The sequence below is a fragment of the Bubalus bubalis genome, chromosome 1 (assembly GCF_019923935.1).
Source record: "Bubalus bubalis isolate 160015118507 breed Murrah chromosome 1, NDDB_SH_1, whole genome shotgun sequence".
In the NCBI taxonomy this organism is placed as follows: Eukaryota; Metazoa; Chordata; class Mammalia; order Artiodactyla; family Bovidae; genus Bubalus; species Bubalus bubalis.
Genome location: NC_059157.1, coordinates 124,246,799 through 124,264,645, shown reverse-complemented (window position 1 = coordinate 124,264,645; position 17,847 = coordinate 124,246,799). Strand labels below are relative to the sequence as shown.

At 39.3% G+C, this 17,847-nt stretch overlaps 1 protein-coding gene across 14 annotated transcripts in view; it reads left to right on the top strand.

The window, feature by feature from the left end:
* Positions 1 to 17,847, top strand: part of LOC102391153 (LIM domain containing preferred translocation partner in lipoma) — a 756,640-nt gene that overhangs the window by 302,684 nt on the left and 436,109 nt on the right. For all 14 annotated transcript variants that reach the window (XM_044937795.2, XM_044937970.2, XM_006068958.4 and 11 more), the window contains one exon: positions 16,761 to 16,873. In XM_044937795.2, the coding sequence (XP_044793730.1) occupies positions 16,761 to 16,873 (113 nt within the window). The remainder of the gene's footprint in view (positions 1 to 16,760; positions 16,874 to 17,847) is intronic.

Here is a 17,847-nt window from a genome sequence, read left to right as displayed (position 1 = left end):
ACTTTTTGAATTCTCTATTCTAATTAAAAAAAAAAAATGTAAGTTTGTGGATCTAATAGATTTTACAGAATCTAAGGGGTCGCAAAGAGTCGGACACGACTGAGTGACTTCACTTTCACTTTCACTTTCAATAGGCTTTGGAGGCCTTTTGAAACTCATGATGCAAGACTTGCCCATGTAAGTATGGGGGTTTATAGGTCAACGTGGGGCAAAAAGAACCCATCCAAAACTAAGCAGAAGGCGCTGGGGTCTGGGGATGTTCTTGTTGGTCTGACTGCCTGGTTGGGGTGGTGACCATTGTTTTGCCTTGGCTATCTCACAGGGTTTTCAGGACAAAACTGACCTGTTTGATTGATTCATCACAATAGCTTGTTTATGTCTTACAAATAGTTCAAGAACAGTTTGTCCATAATAAAAGTGACCTAGTAATACTCCCAAACCCAAGGAAATGTCAGGTTAATCAGTCGCAGAAGCCCTTGATGTGCCAAGTTAGTGCCACCTCAGGGCTCTTTATGTGGTTCCTTTCCAAGATTTCTAAACATTCCAGAGAGAACCCAGTATTTGTTTATTTGGCAGCTAGGGCTTCATTTTGCTATTGTTTTAGTTACACTCCGATGCCTCTCTCCCACTCTTTCTCTCTCCCTTACACATATATACACTTATTTTGAGATTGATAACTACTCAGATTCTTCCTTCAAAGGATAATTTAATTTGGCTAGGATTCAACCTGTGGTTGTTGAGAATTCATGCATATACCCACTCAGCAAATATTTTCTTAACTCTTCTCTATCTCAACTCTCTGAAGCGTGGGAAGAGGTACTTTTGGGCTCAAGTGATGAATCATACGTGATGTATGCCCTCAAGGAACACACAGTGCAGGCAAATGGTCCCGTATTCTCAACAAGATGCATCGTGAACATGCTGTCGAAGGGCTCCATAGAGTCAGAGTTGGGAAGGTGCTTTTGTTGGGAGTAGCCAAGGGGTCTAGCTGTTGGGGTTAGCCAAGGTCACCACTTGGAAGGTGAACTAGGCCTCCAAGAATAGCTTGGGCTTCAAAATGAAGAAGGAGGTCTTGGTGGATACAATGGCATGAGCAAAGGCATGAGCCAGGGAAGGTAGTTGGATGGATGTCTGGGTGTGTAGCTGAGTGAAAGTCACTGTTCTGAAGTACAGGATTTGCATAGCTTCTGTTAGCAGCAGTGATCTCAAAGAATGCATACGATTCATACTCATCAGAGCACTCTAAGAAGGTATAAGGTGGAGCTAACTTTCAAGTTGCTCTCCATTTCCTCCTAAGAGGCCTGTCTTGTTTAAAGATTCTGCCTGTGTGGTATGACATCCTGTCTGATCACGGGAAGCCTGGAGCCAGGGGTATTACCAAGCCTGTAGAATTCCTAAACCATCCTCTGCTGCTGCTGCTAAGTCGCTTCAGTCGTGTCTGACTCTGTGCGACCCCTTAGACGGCAGCCCACCAGGCTCCTCTGTCCATGGGATTTTCCAGGCAAGAGTACTGGAGTGGGGTGCCATTGCCTTCTCTGAAACTATCCTCTGCTGCTGCTGCTGCTAAGTCGCTTCAGTTGTGTCCGACTCTGTGCGACCCCATAGACGGCAGTCCACCAGGCTCCGCCATCCCTGGGATTTTCCAGGCAAGAACACTGGAGTGGGTTGCCATTTCCTTCTCCAATGCATGAAAGTGAAAACTGAAAGTGAAGTCGCTCAGTCGTGTCTGACTCTTAGTGACCCCATGGACTGCAGCCCACCAGGCTCCTCCATCCATGGGATTTTCCAGGCAAGAGTACTGGAGTGGGGTGCCATTGCCTTCTCCGAAACCATCCTCTAAAACCTAGCAAGGTTTCCATTGAGTCAGTTGATCATGTATGTGAGGGTTCATTTCTTGGCTCTCTATTCTATTTCTTTGGTCTTTATGTCTGGCCTTATGCCTGTTTCATACTGTTTTGGTTACTGTAACTTTGTGGTAAGTTTTGAATCCAGGAAGGGAGAATCTCCAACTTTGTCCTCCCTCTCCCTCCAAGATTGTTTTGGTTATTTGGCGGCCAATGGAAGTTTTCAATCTGGTACCAGTGCATGTGATTAGTTGGAAAGGAATAGATTGGGAAGAATGGAAACCATTTCAACTGTTCCATAAGTTTAGATATGAGGTGACTAGTCATTAAGTATTCTGGTGGCAGTAGAGCTGGAGAGCAGTAAATGAATTGGAAAAATTTGAAATCATTTAATATGGTTTGTTATAGTCAGTGTGAATGAATGAGAGAATAAAAAGAAAATAGGATTTCTCCTAACCTTTGTGATTGGGAGAATTGTACTGAAATAAATAGAAAAATAGAGTACACAAGGGGAGCTGAGCATGTCTGTGGGTTAGGGTATCTGAATTCAATTTTGAGCACTGAGCTAGACGTTCAGATGGGGATGCCCCACCAGCAGTTACAGATACTGATGTGGATACAGATAATGAGTGGCATGGTTATTGTAGGTCTCATGTTGCTTATAAATGGTATGTTCATTTAGAATTGGTTTTTTAATGTAATGTATTCACTGTTACCATGGTGTCAAGAGCCAAATGAAGGGACATGGTTGACGAGAGAAGCAAAGATGGAGATCTGGTAAAGGTAATTTCATGAAGCTTCTGTGCATTGCCTGTGCTCAGACGAAAGAGAACACTGGATGCTGTTGACATGTGTTTTATTTTGAAGTGACTGTTATTACCAGGGTCTGCAGTTCTTAGCCTTGATCTCTTGGAGCCTAATGTTCCTGTTCTCCAGCTGAGAGAGACTAATTCACCACCTTGTGTTGTAAACACTCACTCATTTTAACTGATTACACCTCCAATGATTCTCAAATCACTAAAATTACTAATTGCTATTCCTTACACATCAAAGAATGAATCCTGAATAATTAACCCCAAATAAAATTAGATGAATTGGCCCTTTTAATTAGAGTCCCTGCTGCTGTTTGTTCTGAGTTTCCTTTTCTTACTGTTAAGAGACTTTTAGAATGATTAAAACTGTTTAAGACTTAAACAGCCAGTGACCTTTTAATACAATATAAATCCATGAAAGCAATATTTCAGCTAGCAGGTGGCGAAGTAAATTTTTAGAGCAAATACCTGTCAGCTTCAGTATTCTTTTGGAAAAAAAAAAAAAATACATGCCAAAAAACAGCCACCTTGAAATGAAATGAGTGTCTCTATTTGATTATTTTTAAAGCATTTATGCATTTGCTAAGCCTCAGTCTCGATGAAATGGCAGGGTTGAAGGAGAGTGAGTAATGGTTGGCATCATTTTATATAAATAGTAACAAGAATTTCTCAGTGAGAAGAATTTGAAGTCATTTGTGCATAAAAGATGAAAACTGGAGAAATCACAGAAGGCCCTTGGTCTCAGACAGCCCTTCTTATCCTCAGGGAGTCTCCTAAGGCAGGGGAATGGGCTTGCACAGTGGGGCCCAGGAAGCATGATGGGATTTCATTGGTGCAGATCCTTAAACTAGGATTCCCAGCCCATCCATGCTTCCTTTAGTCTGGATGTTATTGAAGATATTTCACTTGTTTCCGATCATCTAATCCAAGTCTCCTAAATAGTAAGAATCTCCCCTCTTCTTCATAGTCTTCTGAATTTGTAGGGGCTGGGCAGGGTTCCTCCTCATTCTCAAACAGCTTCACTTTCTCCCACTAAATTTGCCATCTGTTATGGTAAATGGGACCTCAGTCAGAAGTCAGGAGATATGGGGTCACAGTGGGTTTCTTGGTATGGTTTTACACTTTATGTGTGGTTCCCTTTATCATACAGGTTGAAATTTCTCCATCTATAAAATAAAATTATTGGTCTAGATTTTTTTCTTAAAAAATCATTTTTCTTATTTTTTTTCTTAAAATGTAAAATCATTTTTCTTATTTTTTTTCTTAAAATGTAAAATAATTTTTCTTCCTTTTTTTTCGAAATGATCCCAGACTTTACACAACTGTTGAAAAATAGCATAAAGGATTCTTACTTTGCCTTTTTCCAGTTTCCCCACATGTTGATATCTTTCATCCTGCATTACCAAAATCAGGTAATTAACACACAGAGACAATACTTCTTCCTAATATACAGACTTTATGCAGATTTTATCAGCTGTCTTATTAAGATTCCTTTTCTGGTTTAGGATCCCATCTAGAACCACAAGTTTCATTTAGTTGCCTTGTCTTTCAGCATAGCTTCTCAGTCTTACATTGTTTTTCATGAAGGTCAATGACTCTTAACCAGGCTGCATGTCACAATCATGTGGGGAGCGTGCCAAGATACTTGGTCTGGCTTCCAACCCCAAAGAGGCTGATCTAAGAACTGTAGAGTGGGATCTCACTAGATGTGGTAAAAGAAAGTGCTCCATGAGATGCTGTTGCACACTTTCCTTAAAATCAGGGCTATTTCAATACCTCAGGCACTACCCTTTTGAGTTTCTGTTCATGACCTTCCTTCTTCTAGTTGCTTGTTTCCCTGTTCCTCCTTTATGGGCAGAAACCTGACCCTCCTACATTCCTGGAGGGTTTGAAGGAGTTTCTAGGTGCCTTATGAGATGTAAATACTGTTAAGACCTATCTCCAGGAATTTTATTACAGAAGAAAGATCAAGTACAGTACACTTGGTTGCAATGTTTCTCAAGGCTTGCATGTCCCCACAACTGTGTGGTGACTTTGGTATGAGGGACTCAGGGTCTGTATTTTGATGACATGCTCTGAGTAAGTTAATGTGTAAAAACAATGACAACAATAGTAAAACTAGGTGGCTACTTTAAGACTGAGGTTATTAACTATCAAGCTATGAGCATCACGCAGAACCAACAATATTATAGTGCATTGCCCTTGCATCACTAACTGGAAAGGGACAACATGGTCTATGGTAGAAATATCTATGTTCATTCTTTCAGAGTTCAATTCAGTTTAATATAATATAGATTTATAATAGTTATTTACAATAGTGATACTATTATTTATCAGGCATCTATTGTGTGCTCTGTTCATTTTGTTCAGTCACTAAGTTGTGTCCGACTCTTTGCGACTCCCTGAACTGCAGCATGCCCGGCTTCCTTGTCCTTCACTGTCTCCTGGAGTTTGCTCAGACTCCTGTCCATTGAGTCAATGATGCCATCCAACCCATCTCATCCTCTGTCATCCCCTTCTCTTGCCCTCAATTTTTCCCAGCATCAGCATCTTTTCCAGTGAGTTGACTCTTCACATCAGGTGGCCAAAGTATTGGAGCTTCAGCTTTAGCACCAGTGCTTTCAATGAATATTCAGGGTTGATTTCCTTTAGGATTGATGCATTTGCTCTCCTTATGTTCTCTGTATGTTCTCTAAAACAGAGAGCCTGCCCTCAAGATGCTTTTAGTCTTGTAGGAGATACCAGTAGGTATGCAGTTAAATAATGGAGAGCAGAGTATGTGCTACAAAAGGGCTGAATCAAGAAGAAGCAGTATGTTGTCATTGGGAGTAAGGATGTGTCAGTCTATCCAGATATAGCAGTGGTGAAGTAGCTTTAAATGAGCTATTTAAAGTGTTTTTATTTGAAACCATACTCCCTCCAACTCCATCACCATCTTTGGAGAGAAGGGAAGCGTTTGGCCTCAATGGCCGCCACAGGGCCATGTCCCATCTCTAAGGATAAGGGTATTTTTGGAATAGTCTCTCAGCACATTGATATTTGTTTGCCAGCTTCTTTTTTCAGTGGTTAAGATTTTTCTCTTCTCTTGACTGTTGTCTCATTCTGTGCCCACAACATGAATTTTTAATTTTTATTTCATTTTTATCTGAAAGAATTTCACTTTTTGTTATAGGGGGCTGCAGGGACCTCAGTAGTGGGTAGAAGATTGATGCCTAAGCTTAAATCATTGCCCTGTTTATTTTGAGTGCCCATCTTTGGAAACCAAAAGTATATGGTGTGGTCTGTTGTTTTGGTGGAAATTACTGTCTTTTTGTAAGACAATTGACACTTGGTGGATTCAAAAATTCTGTTTGGTTTTAGTCCATTTGCAGAACCAGAGAGTCCTCCTAATTTCATATTATTTGAAAATCATTCCGTGTTTTTTGACTAAGAAAGTGAATTTGTTTTTTGACAATTGGAAACCACTATGTCATAGAGAAACGCAGCGTACTTAGATATGAGGCACTAAGGTGTTTCACCTTTTTACAGAGTATTTATTTGTGGTCAAGCATGAGGCCTGTTGAACTCAGTGAAGACCTAAGGATTCTGTTTTAGCTAGATGTAGAGTGAAACTGTCCATTTGAAAATAAGGGAGACTTCATTTACTTTAGGATAATGATTCTTCCTGCTTTTAATTTGAGAATCTCAAAGAGCATTTCAAGCTAAGTTATTTAGAAGGATGACGGAGACATTACATTTTGGCTTGGGTAAATATAGTGATGCATTAAAATTAAACACTGGCTTAAGTAGATTCTGCAATTCATCTCAAAGTATCTTCCTTTTGATTTTTTAAAAATGCATGCCTATAATTCACATTTATTGTATAACAAACCAAAAGGAAAAGGCATTAAAAAATATCACTTGTCATCCCATGAGTTATAGACAATTGTTAGCATATACAGATTGTTTATACAGAAATAATGCCATATTATAAACCCTATTCAGTAGCCCACTTTTTTCCTCACAAGGTAATATATCAGAAACACGTATTCATGTTCTTTTCTAGATACTCCATGACTCACACGTTCACTAGATTTAAGTCATTGTTCAAATATCACCTCCATGAAGCATTTTCCAATTATTCTCTTTAAAACTGTGGCTTTCCATCATCACCCTAGCATTCCCTTTACCCTTGCTTGCCCTATATATCTATAAAGTACTTATCAAGATTTGATACTAAGTAGGTTTTATGTAATATATTTTTAAGAGGTCTTCTGATAGTGTATAAAGTCCACGAGTGCAGCTCTTTGTGTTTGTTTGACTTATTTGTTTGTTTGCGATTTCCTTCTGGTGTCTAAAGTAATGTCTGGCACATAGAAGGCACCCATCAATGACTAAATAAATGTTAGATCTAGATCAACATCATTATTTTTGATGGCCACACCATTTTCCAGTGTGTGATTGCAGCTGATTTTTTAAACCCATACTTTATCGATGAATAGTCTGATCATTTCCATCATATTTCATTGTGGGTAAGTTTCTTTAACATGCTTCCCTGTATATCCTTCAGTCATTTCTTTAGTAGGATAATTTATTATAATTGGTATTACTACATCAAAGTGTATGAATATTTGTAAGGCTTTTTGATACCTGTTGCCAAATTTTTTTGAGAAAGTTTTTTCTCTAATACTCTTATTTATGTATAAGTAGCATACACAAGTGCTGAATTTCTTATACTCTCTTATACCAATATTGTGTTTCATTGCTCTTTTTAATCTTAGTCCTTTCATTTAAATTATATGACTTAGAAAATTAAGTACTATCAGAATCAACAATTTGCTTTTGTAAGTTAAGGAGCAGATAGTAAAAATAGAGGAAAAGTAGAAAGGGTACTCTCCTAATGTATAATTATATATAATAAAAGCCTGAACTCCCAAACTGTCTGATTTGAGAACTAGAGAACTGAGGCTACTTGGTTGAAGTCACATATCGTCTCATTTACAGATGAAGATGTGTCATTTAAGGGGGGCGGTGTTGTTGCTATTTTGATGACAATGAGGACAGGGAACCAGGGATGCCCAGCCTTGCCCTGATAATTATCACTTCTGCCAGTGAGTTCTCAAAGGGGCTGCACACTTAAGGAACAAGAACAAAATGGAAATTCAGGAACTGCTTTATTAGTAGCTCCATGAATGCTTAATCAACGACAGAGATCTGTGCTCACACTGAGATGGTGCTTAGGCTGTGGCTCTGGGAATAAGCCAAAGATTTAGCCTATCTCTAGTAGGAACCACACATTGAGTAAATCAGGGCTCTTTCTTTCATATTTTCAATTAGAACCAATGGGTAGTGAATAGATTGAGAAGACTGAGAAGTGATGCCTTAAATCGGACCCTCAGCGGTTTCTTGATCTCTGCCGTACATAGCCCAATATTTCCTGGTGGTTTTTAAAAACTTATGCAGCTCCACATTTGCAGGTGGCACATTTCCAGGTACAGACAGTTCTTTTCTGAATTGTGTGTATGTGTTATTTTAAAATAAGTGGGTAGGACAACAGGTTAAAAATTTGTATAATGAAAAATGAGTTTTTCTTGCACACTTGTTCCCCAGTTACAAAATTGAGCATCTTAGAGACAACTTGCTGCTAACAATTTCTTGGGAATCTACTTAAAAGATTCTCCATGATAAAATAGGCAAATCTGTATATATATTATATAAATTATCACACAATAAAGGTTTGCTGTCCTAGACCTTAATACTTGATTTTTAAAATATTTTATTCAGTGTGCTTTCTGGTAGAGTTTTCTTGGTAGTACATGTTTACATGCAAATTGAAGATGGATTTGAGGGTAAAATTGTAAGTAAATTCTTCAACTGCTTGGTTTCCTAATAAATCGCCTGTTATTTATGAGGAGATACAGCTGTGACATAACTCAGTCACCTCACAGAGACTTTTCACTCCTGTCACATTTATTTTATCTTCTCACTTGTTCTCTTTACTCAACCTTGCTCGGAAAGCTTTATCTTCTCAGACTTGGTCTCCTCTAGTGAGGGGGCAAGTTTAGACTCAGCTGCTCTTTTGTGTATAAGTAAAAAGAAAATGGAAGTGTCATCTATCGTGTGTAAATGTACAAGTCACCACTATCACATACACATTGTACATGTCACTTATATGCAGTTTAGCTTCAGTTCGGTTCAGTTCAGTTGCTCAGTCGTATCTGACTCTTTGCGACCCAGTGAATTGCAGCAGCCGGGCCTCCCTGTCCATCACCATCTCCCGGAGTTCACTCAAACTCACTTCCACCGAGTCGGTGATGCCATCCAGCCATCTCATATGAGCAATGCCCAAACTGTGAGTTGAGGCCCTTTCATGGGTCACAGTCATGCTTTAGTGGGTTATAAACCACATTTTTGAAATAAATAAACAGAAAATGTCAATGTGCCTTACATGCAATAGGCATGATTTCATGAAACCATTGTTTCAGATATGTATGTACTTATTTATATATCTCCAGATAGGAGTTTTGCATCATCACATCAAAGGTTATTTCTTTACTCTGGGTTGTAGTCAAAAATAGTTCAGAATCTCGGTTTTAACTGCTTTGATCTGTAGAGTGACACTGTGAAGTAGATGTTATTAAATGTTTTCTTCACTTAATAGGTGAGGAAAACTGAACCTGAGATGGTAGTATATTACCTTTTACAAAGTAAAGGTTAGCACTGGAGTGTGCATTTTAAGCCTTGCTATTTTCTTTGGAACATAATTTCCTTTCTCTATTAGTTACTATTAATGGAAAAGAGAACTGTCTTTACTTGAAGTTTATTATTTGGTCAACATAGTTATTTTTATTCTCTGTGCTTGTGTTCCAGCCCAATCTCTTATGTACTCATAATTTAAATTCTGAATTTGAGGAGCTCCTAAGTAGTTCTACTTCCCTTAAAGTTAGGTTTTCCTTAAACAACCAGAAAGTCTCCATTTAAGAAAGTTAGGGAGCCAACATCTGCCAGCTGGAAGAACCCTAGAGCCATGCTCCTCCACGTGTGGTCCATGAGTCTACATCAGCATCTCTTGGGAGCATGTTAGAAATGCAGAATCTCAAGCCTCACCGTAGACCTGCTGAGGCAAAGCCTACATTTTAACTAGATCTTTCTTGTGATGTGAACATTGATGTTTGAAAAGCATCTAAGATATCAGGTCATTTTGTTTTTAAACATCAATTGAGTGATTAAAATGACTTTTTATTTATTTAGTTTTTCAACCTGTGTTTACTGATGGATAATATGGCCCTAAACTTACGCCAGGTGGTGAGGATATAAAGATACATTATGAGAGGGCTTTGTTTTTTTAGAAGTTTCAGTTCTAACTGGGAGATAATGGCCATAAACACAAATGCAATCAAGTATTATAGATATTTTGATAGAATGTATAAGAGGCACAAAGGGGCTGTTATCTGAACCTGTAGGTGTGTGTGTATATGTATGTATAAGAGGCACAAAGGGGCTGTTATCTGAACCTGTAGGTGTGTGTGTATATGTAGGTTTACATGGATATTTGGATCACGAAGAAAGAGAATGATGCTTGCTTTTGTTGTTGTTGTTAACCATAGTAAATTAATTGAGACTTTATTGACGATCTGAGTTTAATTACTCCCTTGTGTTTTTGCACTATGATCACATATAACCAGCAATGTACCATCTTCTTTGTTGGTACATTCTTGTTCGTTTCTCCCCTAATGGGGCACTTTGTATTACCAAGGGCTAAGCAAATTTTGTTTACACATGCCTGAGCCATGTTACTAGAGTAACTACAGTGGGTGAGACTCAGCTACTACGAAGGAGCCACATCTGGCTCTCAGTGCCACTGCCTTTCTTACGCCTAGAAAGGGTCGCCTGAGAAAATAAACAGAGCTGGCTTTCTGGGAGTTTTTCCTCACTCTTTTCAAGTTAATGGTATTCACAACAGGCTGTTCTCTGATGTAACGGGCATGAAGTACTGTTTGGGAATCAGGGATACAATGTTTTGCACGCCACAGTCACCCTTTAACTGCCTCGTGGTGCTGCGTCTAGCACAAAGTAAAAACCCTCTGAATATTAGCTGAATGAGTGGGGATGACGTGGAACATTTTAAACTAGATCTTCCCTTGCTTCTCTCCAAGGAATTCTGAGGATCCATTTCCAGCTGTGTATTTCACTAAACCATTTTATCTGGTAACTGAGGGATGATGTATTTTGCAGGCTGGGTAGGCTTTGGATGGTGAGGAAAAGGGTAAGGAGGGGACCAGGGTTTATAGAAATGTGTCTATGACTACTCTACTTCTTATAAAACCACATGTTTCTTTCTTAGGTTTTATGTACCATGCATTTTCCATTTGCCTAATGTGTGTCCTTTTTTTCCCTTTTGACTTGCCTGTTTGATTTATTCAATGCCCCTGTAATTCACAGAGTCTGGGAGCACACTTGAATTTCCCCAGCAAGCCCAGAGGACAGGGGATGCATTGATGTGAAGGTGGACAGCTTAGTATTGCTGGTTGGAAGGTGCTTGCAGCGGGTTCTGTCCAGCTGCTTTTCTCTAAGAGGGTCACCACCACCTCTACCACCTCTGGCCCCAAGCATGTCAGACAAATGCTCTTTCTTTGTTTGAAGAAATCTACTGGAAAGGAAAGGATCCCCCTACATTTGTATACACATATTTGTTTCTGTTCATTTGCCATCTTCCTTATACATGGATATTGTGTCTTTTCTCTTAAGCTGAAATTATTCTTACTGCAATTTAGAGGAGTTTCCTTTTGTTGACTTACCTGTTAAAATGGTGAGTGAACTTTAAGTCAGAATACGCATGAGTTCTAAGTCTGTTTTAAAATAGTTCGATGCACGATACTGGATGCTTGGGGCTGGTGCACTGGGACGACCCAGAGGGATGGTATGGGGAGGGAGGAAGGAGGAGGGTTCAGACTGGGGAACACATGTATACCTGTGGCGGATTCATTTTGATGTTTGGCAAAACTAATACAATTATGTAAAGTTTAAAAATAAAATAAAATAAAAAAAAATAAAATAAAATAGTTACTAGGAGTTTTTCATTCCAGCTATCTTAACTAGTTATGCTTCCCTTCAAAGGATCCCTTTTCTATCCCTTTTTCATGTGTATATCTGTTTTCTACACATTTCTCCATTCCTCCATATCCTTTTGGTAGCTTAGTGGCAAAGAATCTGCCGATGTAGGATCCACGGGAGATGCAGGTTTGATCCCTAGGTCCAGAAGATCCCCTGGAGGAGGAAATGGCAACCCAATCCAGTATTCTTGCCTGAGAAATCCCATGGACAGAGAAGCATGGCAGTCTACAGTCCACGGGATTGCAAAACAATCGGACAACTTAGCAACTAAACACTGACAAACACATCCTTTAAAACTGTGAGCTCCACTTTAAAGAACATAATGGGAAGCTCCGATAATTGAGCTTGAAAAATGGAAAATTTTGATCTAACTTAATAACTCATCAAAATAAGAAGAAAATTATTATGAGGTTATCACTATGGCTTTAACAGTCTGCCTAATCTTTCCTGGAATACATGGTCTGGATTTATGTTGTTTACAAGATAATTCTTTACACAAACAAATTCTATTTTCTTTTTTGGTTCCTTTTCACTCTCCCAGAATCTCATCAACCTGTGCCTCACTATATTTAATTCCTCTGACAGAAATAAGGTGCGCAGAAATCCTCTTTTAAATTGAGTATGAAGAGGATATAGGTCCAGATAAAACACTGAATCTGAAAATTAAGCTGTGAAATAGAATTTGGTCATCAGGTCTCCATCAACTTGGACTTCTTTACTGATCACTCAAAACTTTACTCTGGGCTTTAGTCTTATATGTGATGATTTTTTAATGGTGGAAGGTATCTTGGTGATAATTCTTTTTACTTGACAGGTGTTAAATATTTCTTTTAGGGCACTTTCTGGCCACATGAAGGCCAAAGAGTTTCTTTCTCAGTCCTGACTACATATTAGAATTATCTGGGTTTTAAAGGAATATGGGTATCTGACCCCTCCTTCCCATTTCCATTCCCCTTCCCCGAGATCCTGAGTGCATTGGTATGAGATAGAGTTTGGGCATTAGCATTTTAAGGTAAGACTCCTAGGTGATTCTAGTATCTAGCCAAATATAGAACTATTGGATGGGGTTAATAAAGGTTTTTGAGACACATAATTTTAATAAGGATGTAGACAAATTATATCTCCAGATGTGTACACTCAGGCAGTTAAGAGAAGTACAGATGCTTCTATAAGACCTGCCATTGAACTTACTTCTGTAGGGTCTAAGGAGAGATGATTTGACACTTTGTTTAATGCAGTAGTTCTCCAAGTGTGGTCCCAGGACTAGTAGGGCTACCATCACTTGGGCATTTATTAAGAATGCAAATTATCAGATCCTGACCCAGATCTACTGAGTCAGAATTTCCAGGGGTGGAACCCAGCAATCTGTGTTTTAACCAGACCTTCCAGAGATACTAGTGAGCTCTAAAGTCTCCAAGTCATCAACTTAGACAGTTGTTTTGGAAATAAGAGGTAGCTTAGGAAAATCTTAGCACAGTGCCTGGTGCAGAGTGAGAGCCCCCAAATCAGAGTACTCTAAAGACAGTGTGTTTGACATCTTGGTTGCCTGAATATGGTGGTAGATAGACTTGACAGCTGTTAGCTACTCTTCCAACTCTAAGACTGTTACTTTTTAGAAAATTATTTCATTGAAGCGTAGTTGATTTACAGCGTGTTCGTTTCTGCAGTATAGCACAGTGATTCAGGTATGCACATATGTGCCTTCTTTTTCATATTCTTTTCCATTGTGGTTTATCACAGGATATTGAATATAGTTCCCTGTGCTCTACAGTAGGGCCTTGATTACTATCCATTCCATATATAACAGTTTGCATCTGCCAGTCCTAAACTCCCAGCCCCTCTCTCTCCCACCTCCCCCTCCCTCTTGGCAACTGCAAATCTGTTTTCTATGTAAGACTATTATTTATAAGACAGATGGAGCTCAAGTGAACAATCTCAAAGGTGTATCCGGACAACCAGTCCATGTCACCCTCCTTCCACTGTGAGATATAGATTTTTCTTTTTCTAAAGACCTAAGTTGTGATGTTCTAGTACTATCCAACAGTGACTCATTGAGTGCTAGGGACTATCATCTATCACTGAGTGTTGAACAGCTGAAATGCAAGGAAAAGCTGTTTATCCATTGAGGAGAGACAGTTCCCCAACATTCAAAAAGGTCATTTTTATAAGGGAAACGACATATAAATAAATTTTTTTTAGAAAATGAAAGTTTTCTTTTTTTAATATAATTTCTTGCAAAAAGTATTTAAAAAGATTTTTTACCATTCACCCATAGCGATGTTGGATTTCCTAGTATCCTAAAGCCTGGATAGTATGTAGATCTCCAAATTCGATGTTTCTTATTGCAGTTTCTCCCAATCTGTCCTGCACACACTTTAAGATTCAGTTCAGTTCAGTTCAGTTGCTCAGTCGTGTCCGACTCTTTGTGACCCCCTGAATCGCAGCACGCCAAGCCTCCCTGTCCATCACCAACTCCCGGAGTTCACTCAGACTCACGTCCATCGAGTCAGTGATGCCATCCAGCCATCTCATCCTCTGTCGTCCCCTTCTCCTCCTGCCCCCAATCCCTCCCAGCATCAGAGTCTTTTCCAATGAGTCAACTCTTCGCATGAGGTGGCCAAAGTACTGGAGTTTCAGCTTTAGCATCATTCCTTCCAAAGAAATCCCAGGGCTGATCTTCTTTAGAATGGACTGGTTGGATCTCCTTGCAGTCCAAGGGACTCTCAAGAGTCTTCTCCAACACCATAGTTCAAAAGCATCAATTCTTCGGCACTCAGCCTTCTTCACAGTCCAACTCTCACATCCATACATGACCACGGGAAAAACCATAGCCTTGACTAGATGGACCTTTGTTGGCAAAGTTATGTCTCTGCTTTTGAATATGCTATGTAGGTTGGTCATAACTTTCCTTCCAAGGAGTAAGTGTCTTTTAATTTCATGGCTGCAGTCACCATCTGCAGTGATTTTGGAGCCCCGCAAAATAAAGTCTGACACTGTTTCCACTGTTTCCCCATCTATTTCCCATGAAGTGATGGGACCGGATGCCAAGAATACTCTTTAGTAAATTACATTCTTAGAAGTGTTTCCTTCTCAGAAATCCTTAATGGATCCTTACTGCATGCATGATAAAATTCACTCTTAGTCAGATGTGGAACACACTTAAAAGCTTATTTTAATACTGCTCCAAATTTTATGACTTAATTCTGTTATTTACAGGGTTCCCTGATGGCTTAGCTGGTAAAGAATCCACCTGCAATGCAGGAGACCCTGGTTCAATTCCTAGGTTTGGAAGATCCAATGGAGAAGGGATAAGCTACCCACTCCAATATTCTTGAACTTCCCTGGTGGCTCAGATGTTAAAAGATCTGCCTACAATGCAGGAGACCTGGGTTTGATCCCTGGGTTGGGAAAATCCCCTGGAGGAGAGCATAGCAATCCACTCCAGTATTTTTCTCTGGAGAATCCCCATGGACAGAGGAGCTTGATGGGTTACAGTCCATGGGGTAACAAAGAGTTGGACACAACAGAGTGACTAAGTGCAGCACAGCACAATGTTATTTACATTCCTATCTTTATACTATATTATAATTTGCTCTTTATTTTCTAGGCCCTAATTTTTTATAACCTTTATACTTTTATTTTCCTTTCTTTCTGCCTAGCATGAACTTATGCTGTACATCATAATGTTCATTGACTATATATATATATATATATATATATTTTGTGCCATGTGGCATGTTAGATCTTAATTCTAGGACGAGGACTTGTACTTGTGCCTCCTGCATTGGAAGTGCAGAGTCTTAATCATTGGACTGCCAGGGAAGTCCCTTTTGTGTGTGCATGTGTGTGTGAGCCTCAGTTGTGACTGACTCTTTTGCGTTCCCATGGATTATAGCCCTCTAGACTCCTCTATCCATGGGATTTTCCAGGCAAGAATTCTGGAGTGGGTTGCCATTTCCTGCTCCAAGGGTTATTTCCAACCCAGGGATTGAACCCATGTCTCCTTCATCTCCTGCATTGGCAAGTGGATTCTTTACTACTGAGCCATCTGGCCAGTATAGCTTCCTTGTTCCTCCAACCACACTTTCCTTTATCTTAAATTCCAGAAGAGTTTGCCTGTAGATTATTAATAAATTTCATCTTGTATTATCTTACCTATTTATACATTTTTTTCCTCCTCTAATTGACTGAAAATGTATTGAGAACAAACAACACATCTCATGCACTTCAGTATTTCACCACCCCAAGCACCTTGCCTGTCCTGGCTGAATGTACTTGATCCTTCTGCTCTAGCTTTACATCACTTCTATGTGTTACATCTGGTCATCATTCTTCTGAAAGTTAAGGCTGCTGATTAAACTGAGAAGTAAGATAGGGAATAATTGCTATGTAGGACAAAAAATTATGTGTCAAAGCCAATTACAAAGCAGTCAGATACCAGCTAATACAAATCTTCCTCTAATTATGATGAAATTACATCCTGAAAAGCCCACTGTAAATTGGAAATATTGTTAAGTGGAACATGCATTTAATGCATCTAACCTACCAAACAAACATCATAGCTTAGCCTCACCTACCTTCAGCATGCCCAGAACACTTACATTTAGCCTATGATTGGACAAAATCATTTAACACAAAGCCTATTTTATAATAAAATGTTGAGTATGTTAGGTCATTTACTGGACACTGTACTGAAAGTGAAAAGCACAATGGTTATGAGGGTACAGAATGGCTTAAGTGTACTGGTTGTTCACCCTGGCCATCACCTGGCTGACTGGGAGCTGTTTGCTGCCCTGCTTAGCATCCCAGCAGCACTGTACTGCATATGCCTAGCCCCAAATAGACCAAAATTCAAAGTACATTTTCTATTGAATGCCTGTTGCTTTTGCACCATGGCAAAGTCAAGTACCTACAGGTGGACCCATCATAAGTTGCGGACTGTCTGTGTTTTGTAAAAAGACTTCTGTAACATTGCACCCATGTTAACTTCATGTGTATTTCTTTTCTGTAGGTGATTTTCTTCCACCCCCACCTCCACCTCTCGATGATTCCAGTGCTCTTCCATCAGGCTCCGGAAACTTCCCTCCTCCCCCGCCCCTTGATGACGGTGCTTTCAGGGGACAGGTAAGATCTGTGGTTGAAGTCATGTTTGTAAGTACTGCTAGGAATCGTGAATTCTGAGGTTGTTTCTGTGGCAAATAAATACTTATCCAGAGCCTATAAAGAGCTTGATATCTCACAAAGCACTAAGGCACGTTAATGCCAACTGCCCAGCTCGAGCTTCTCAGAGTTCTCCTGGCTTGTACACTGAAGCCCTGGAAATCCTTTTGCCTACTAATTTTATTTCAAAACTGAAAGCCATTCTTTAGGAACGCCATCTGAGAATTTCACTTTTTCTTGTTATCCTGGGGACACACAACCATGCTTTTTTATTGCCTTTGTTCTGTATCCACTGACATTTGCTTTCTAAATGAGTAAGACTGGTATTTTAAGGTTCTGTTGGTCACTGTGGGTACTAATTGGTTAGCAACATCTTTCTAGCAAAAGCAACAGCAACAATTCTTAGAGTTTTCTCTTCTGAATGAGGTCAGGAATGCATATAGTGAGAATTGACTGTTTGGAAGTATTATGCTCCAGCACTGCACAGTGACCCAGATTTGGAGTCAGAAGCAACAATAACAGTTCTCAGCCTGTGATCACATAGGGCTACTGGTGACCAAGTGCCACTGTTTAAGCAGTTAAACACCAGTTATCGCAGGAAGGAAAACTAAATAATAATGTCATATAGTATTTATGTCATATTTTTAGGGATGGTGATGTTACTACAGATGTATAAAAGAAAAAACTTATTTTTTAGAGAAATGTCAGCAAGATTGGTGAGTGATATGGAATAGTGCCTGGCATTTTAAAATCAAAAGACTCTAAAAATATATGTATTTGTATACTGTATATGTATATGGCTAGCCATATTCACTACAATACTATTGGGATGCTAGATATATTTATATGTATACTGATGCACATGCTGTACAACTGAAACTAACACAACAGTGTAGATCAACTATACTCCAAAAAAAAAGGACAAATCATAAGAATAG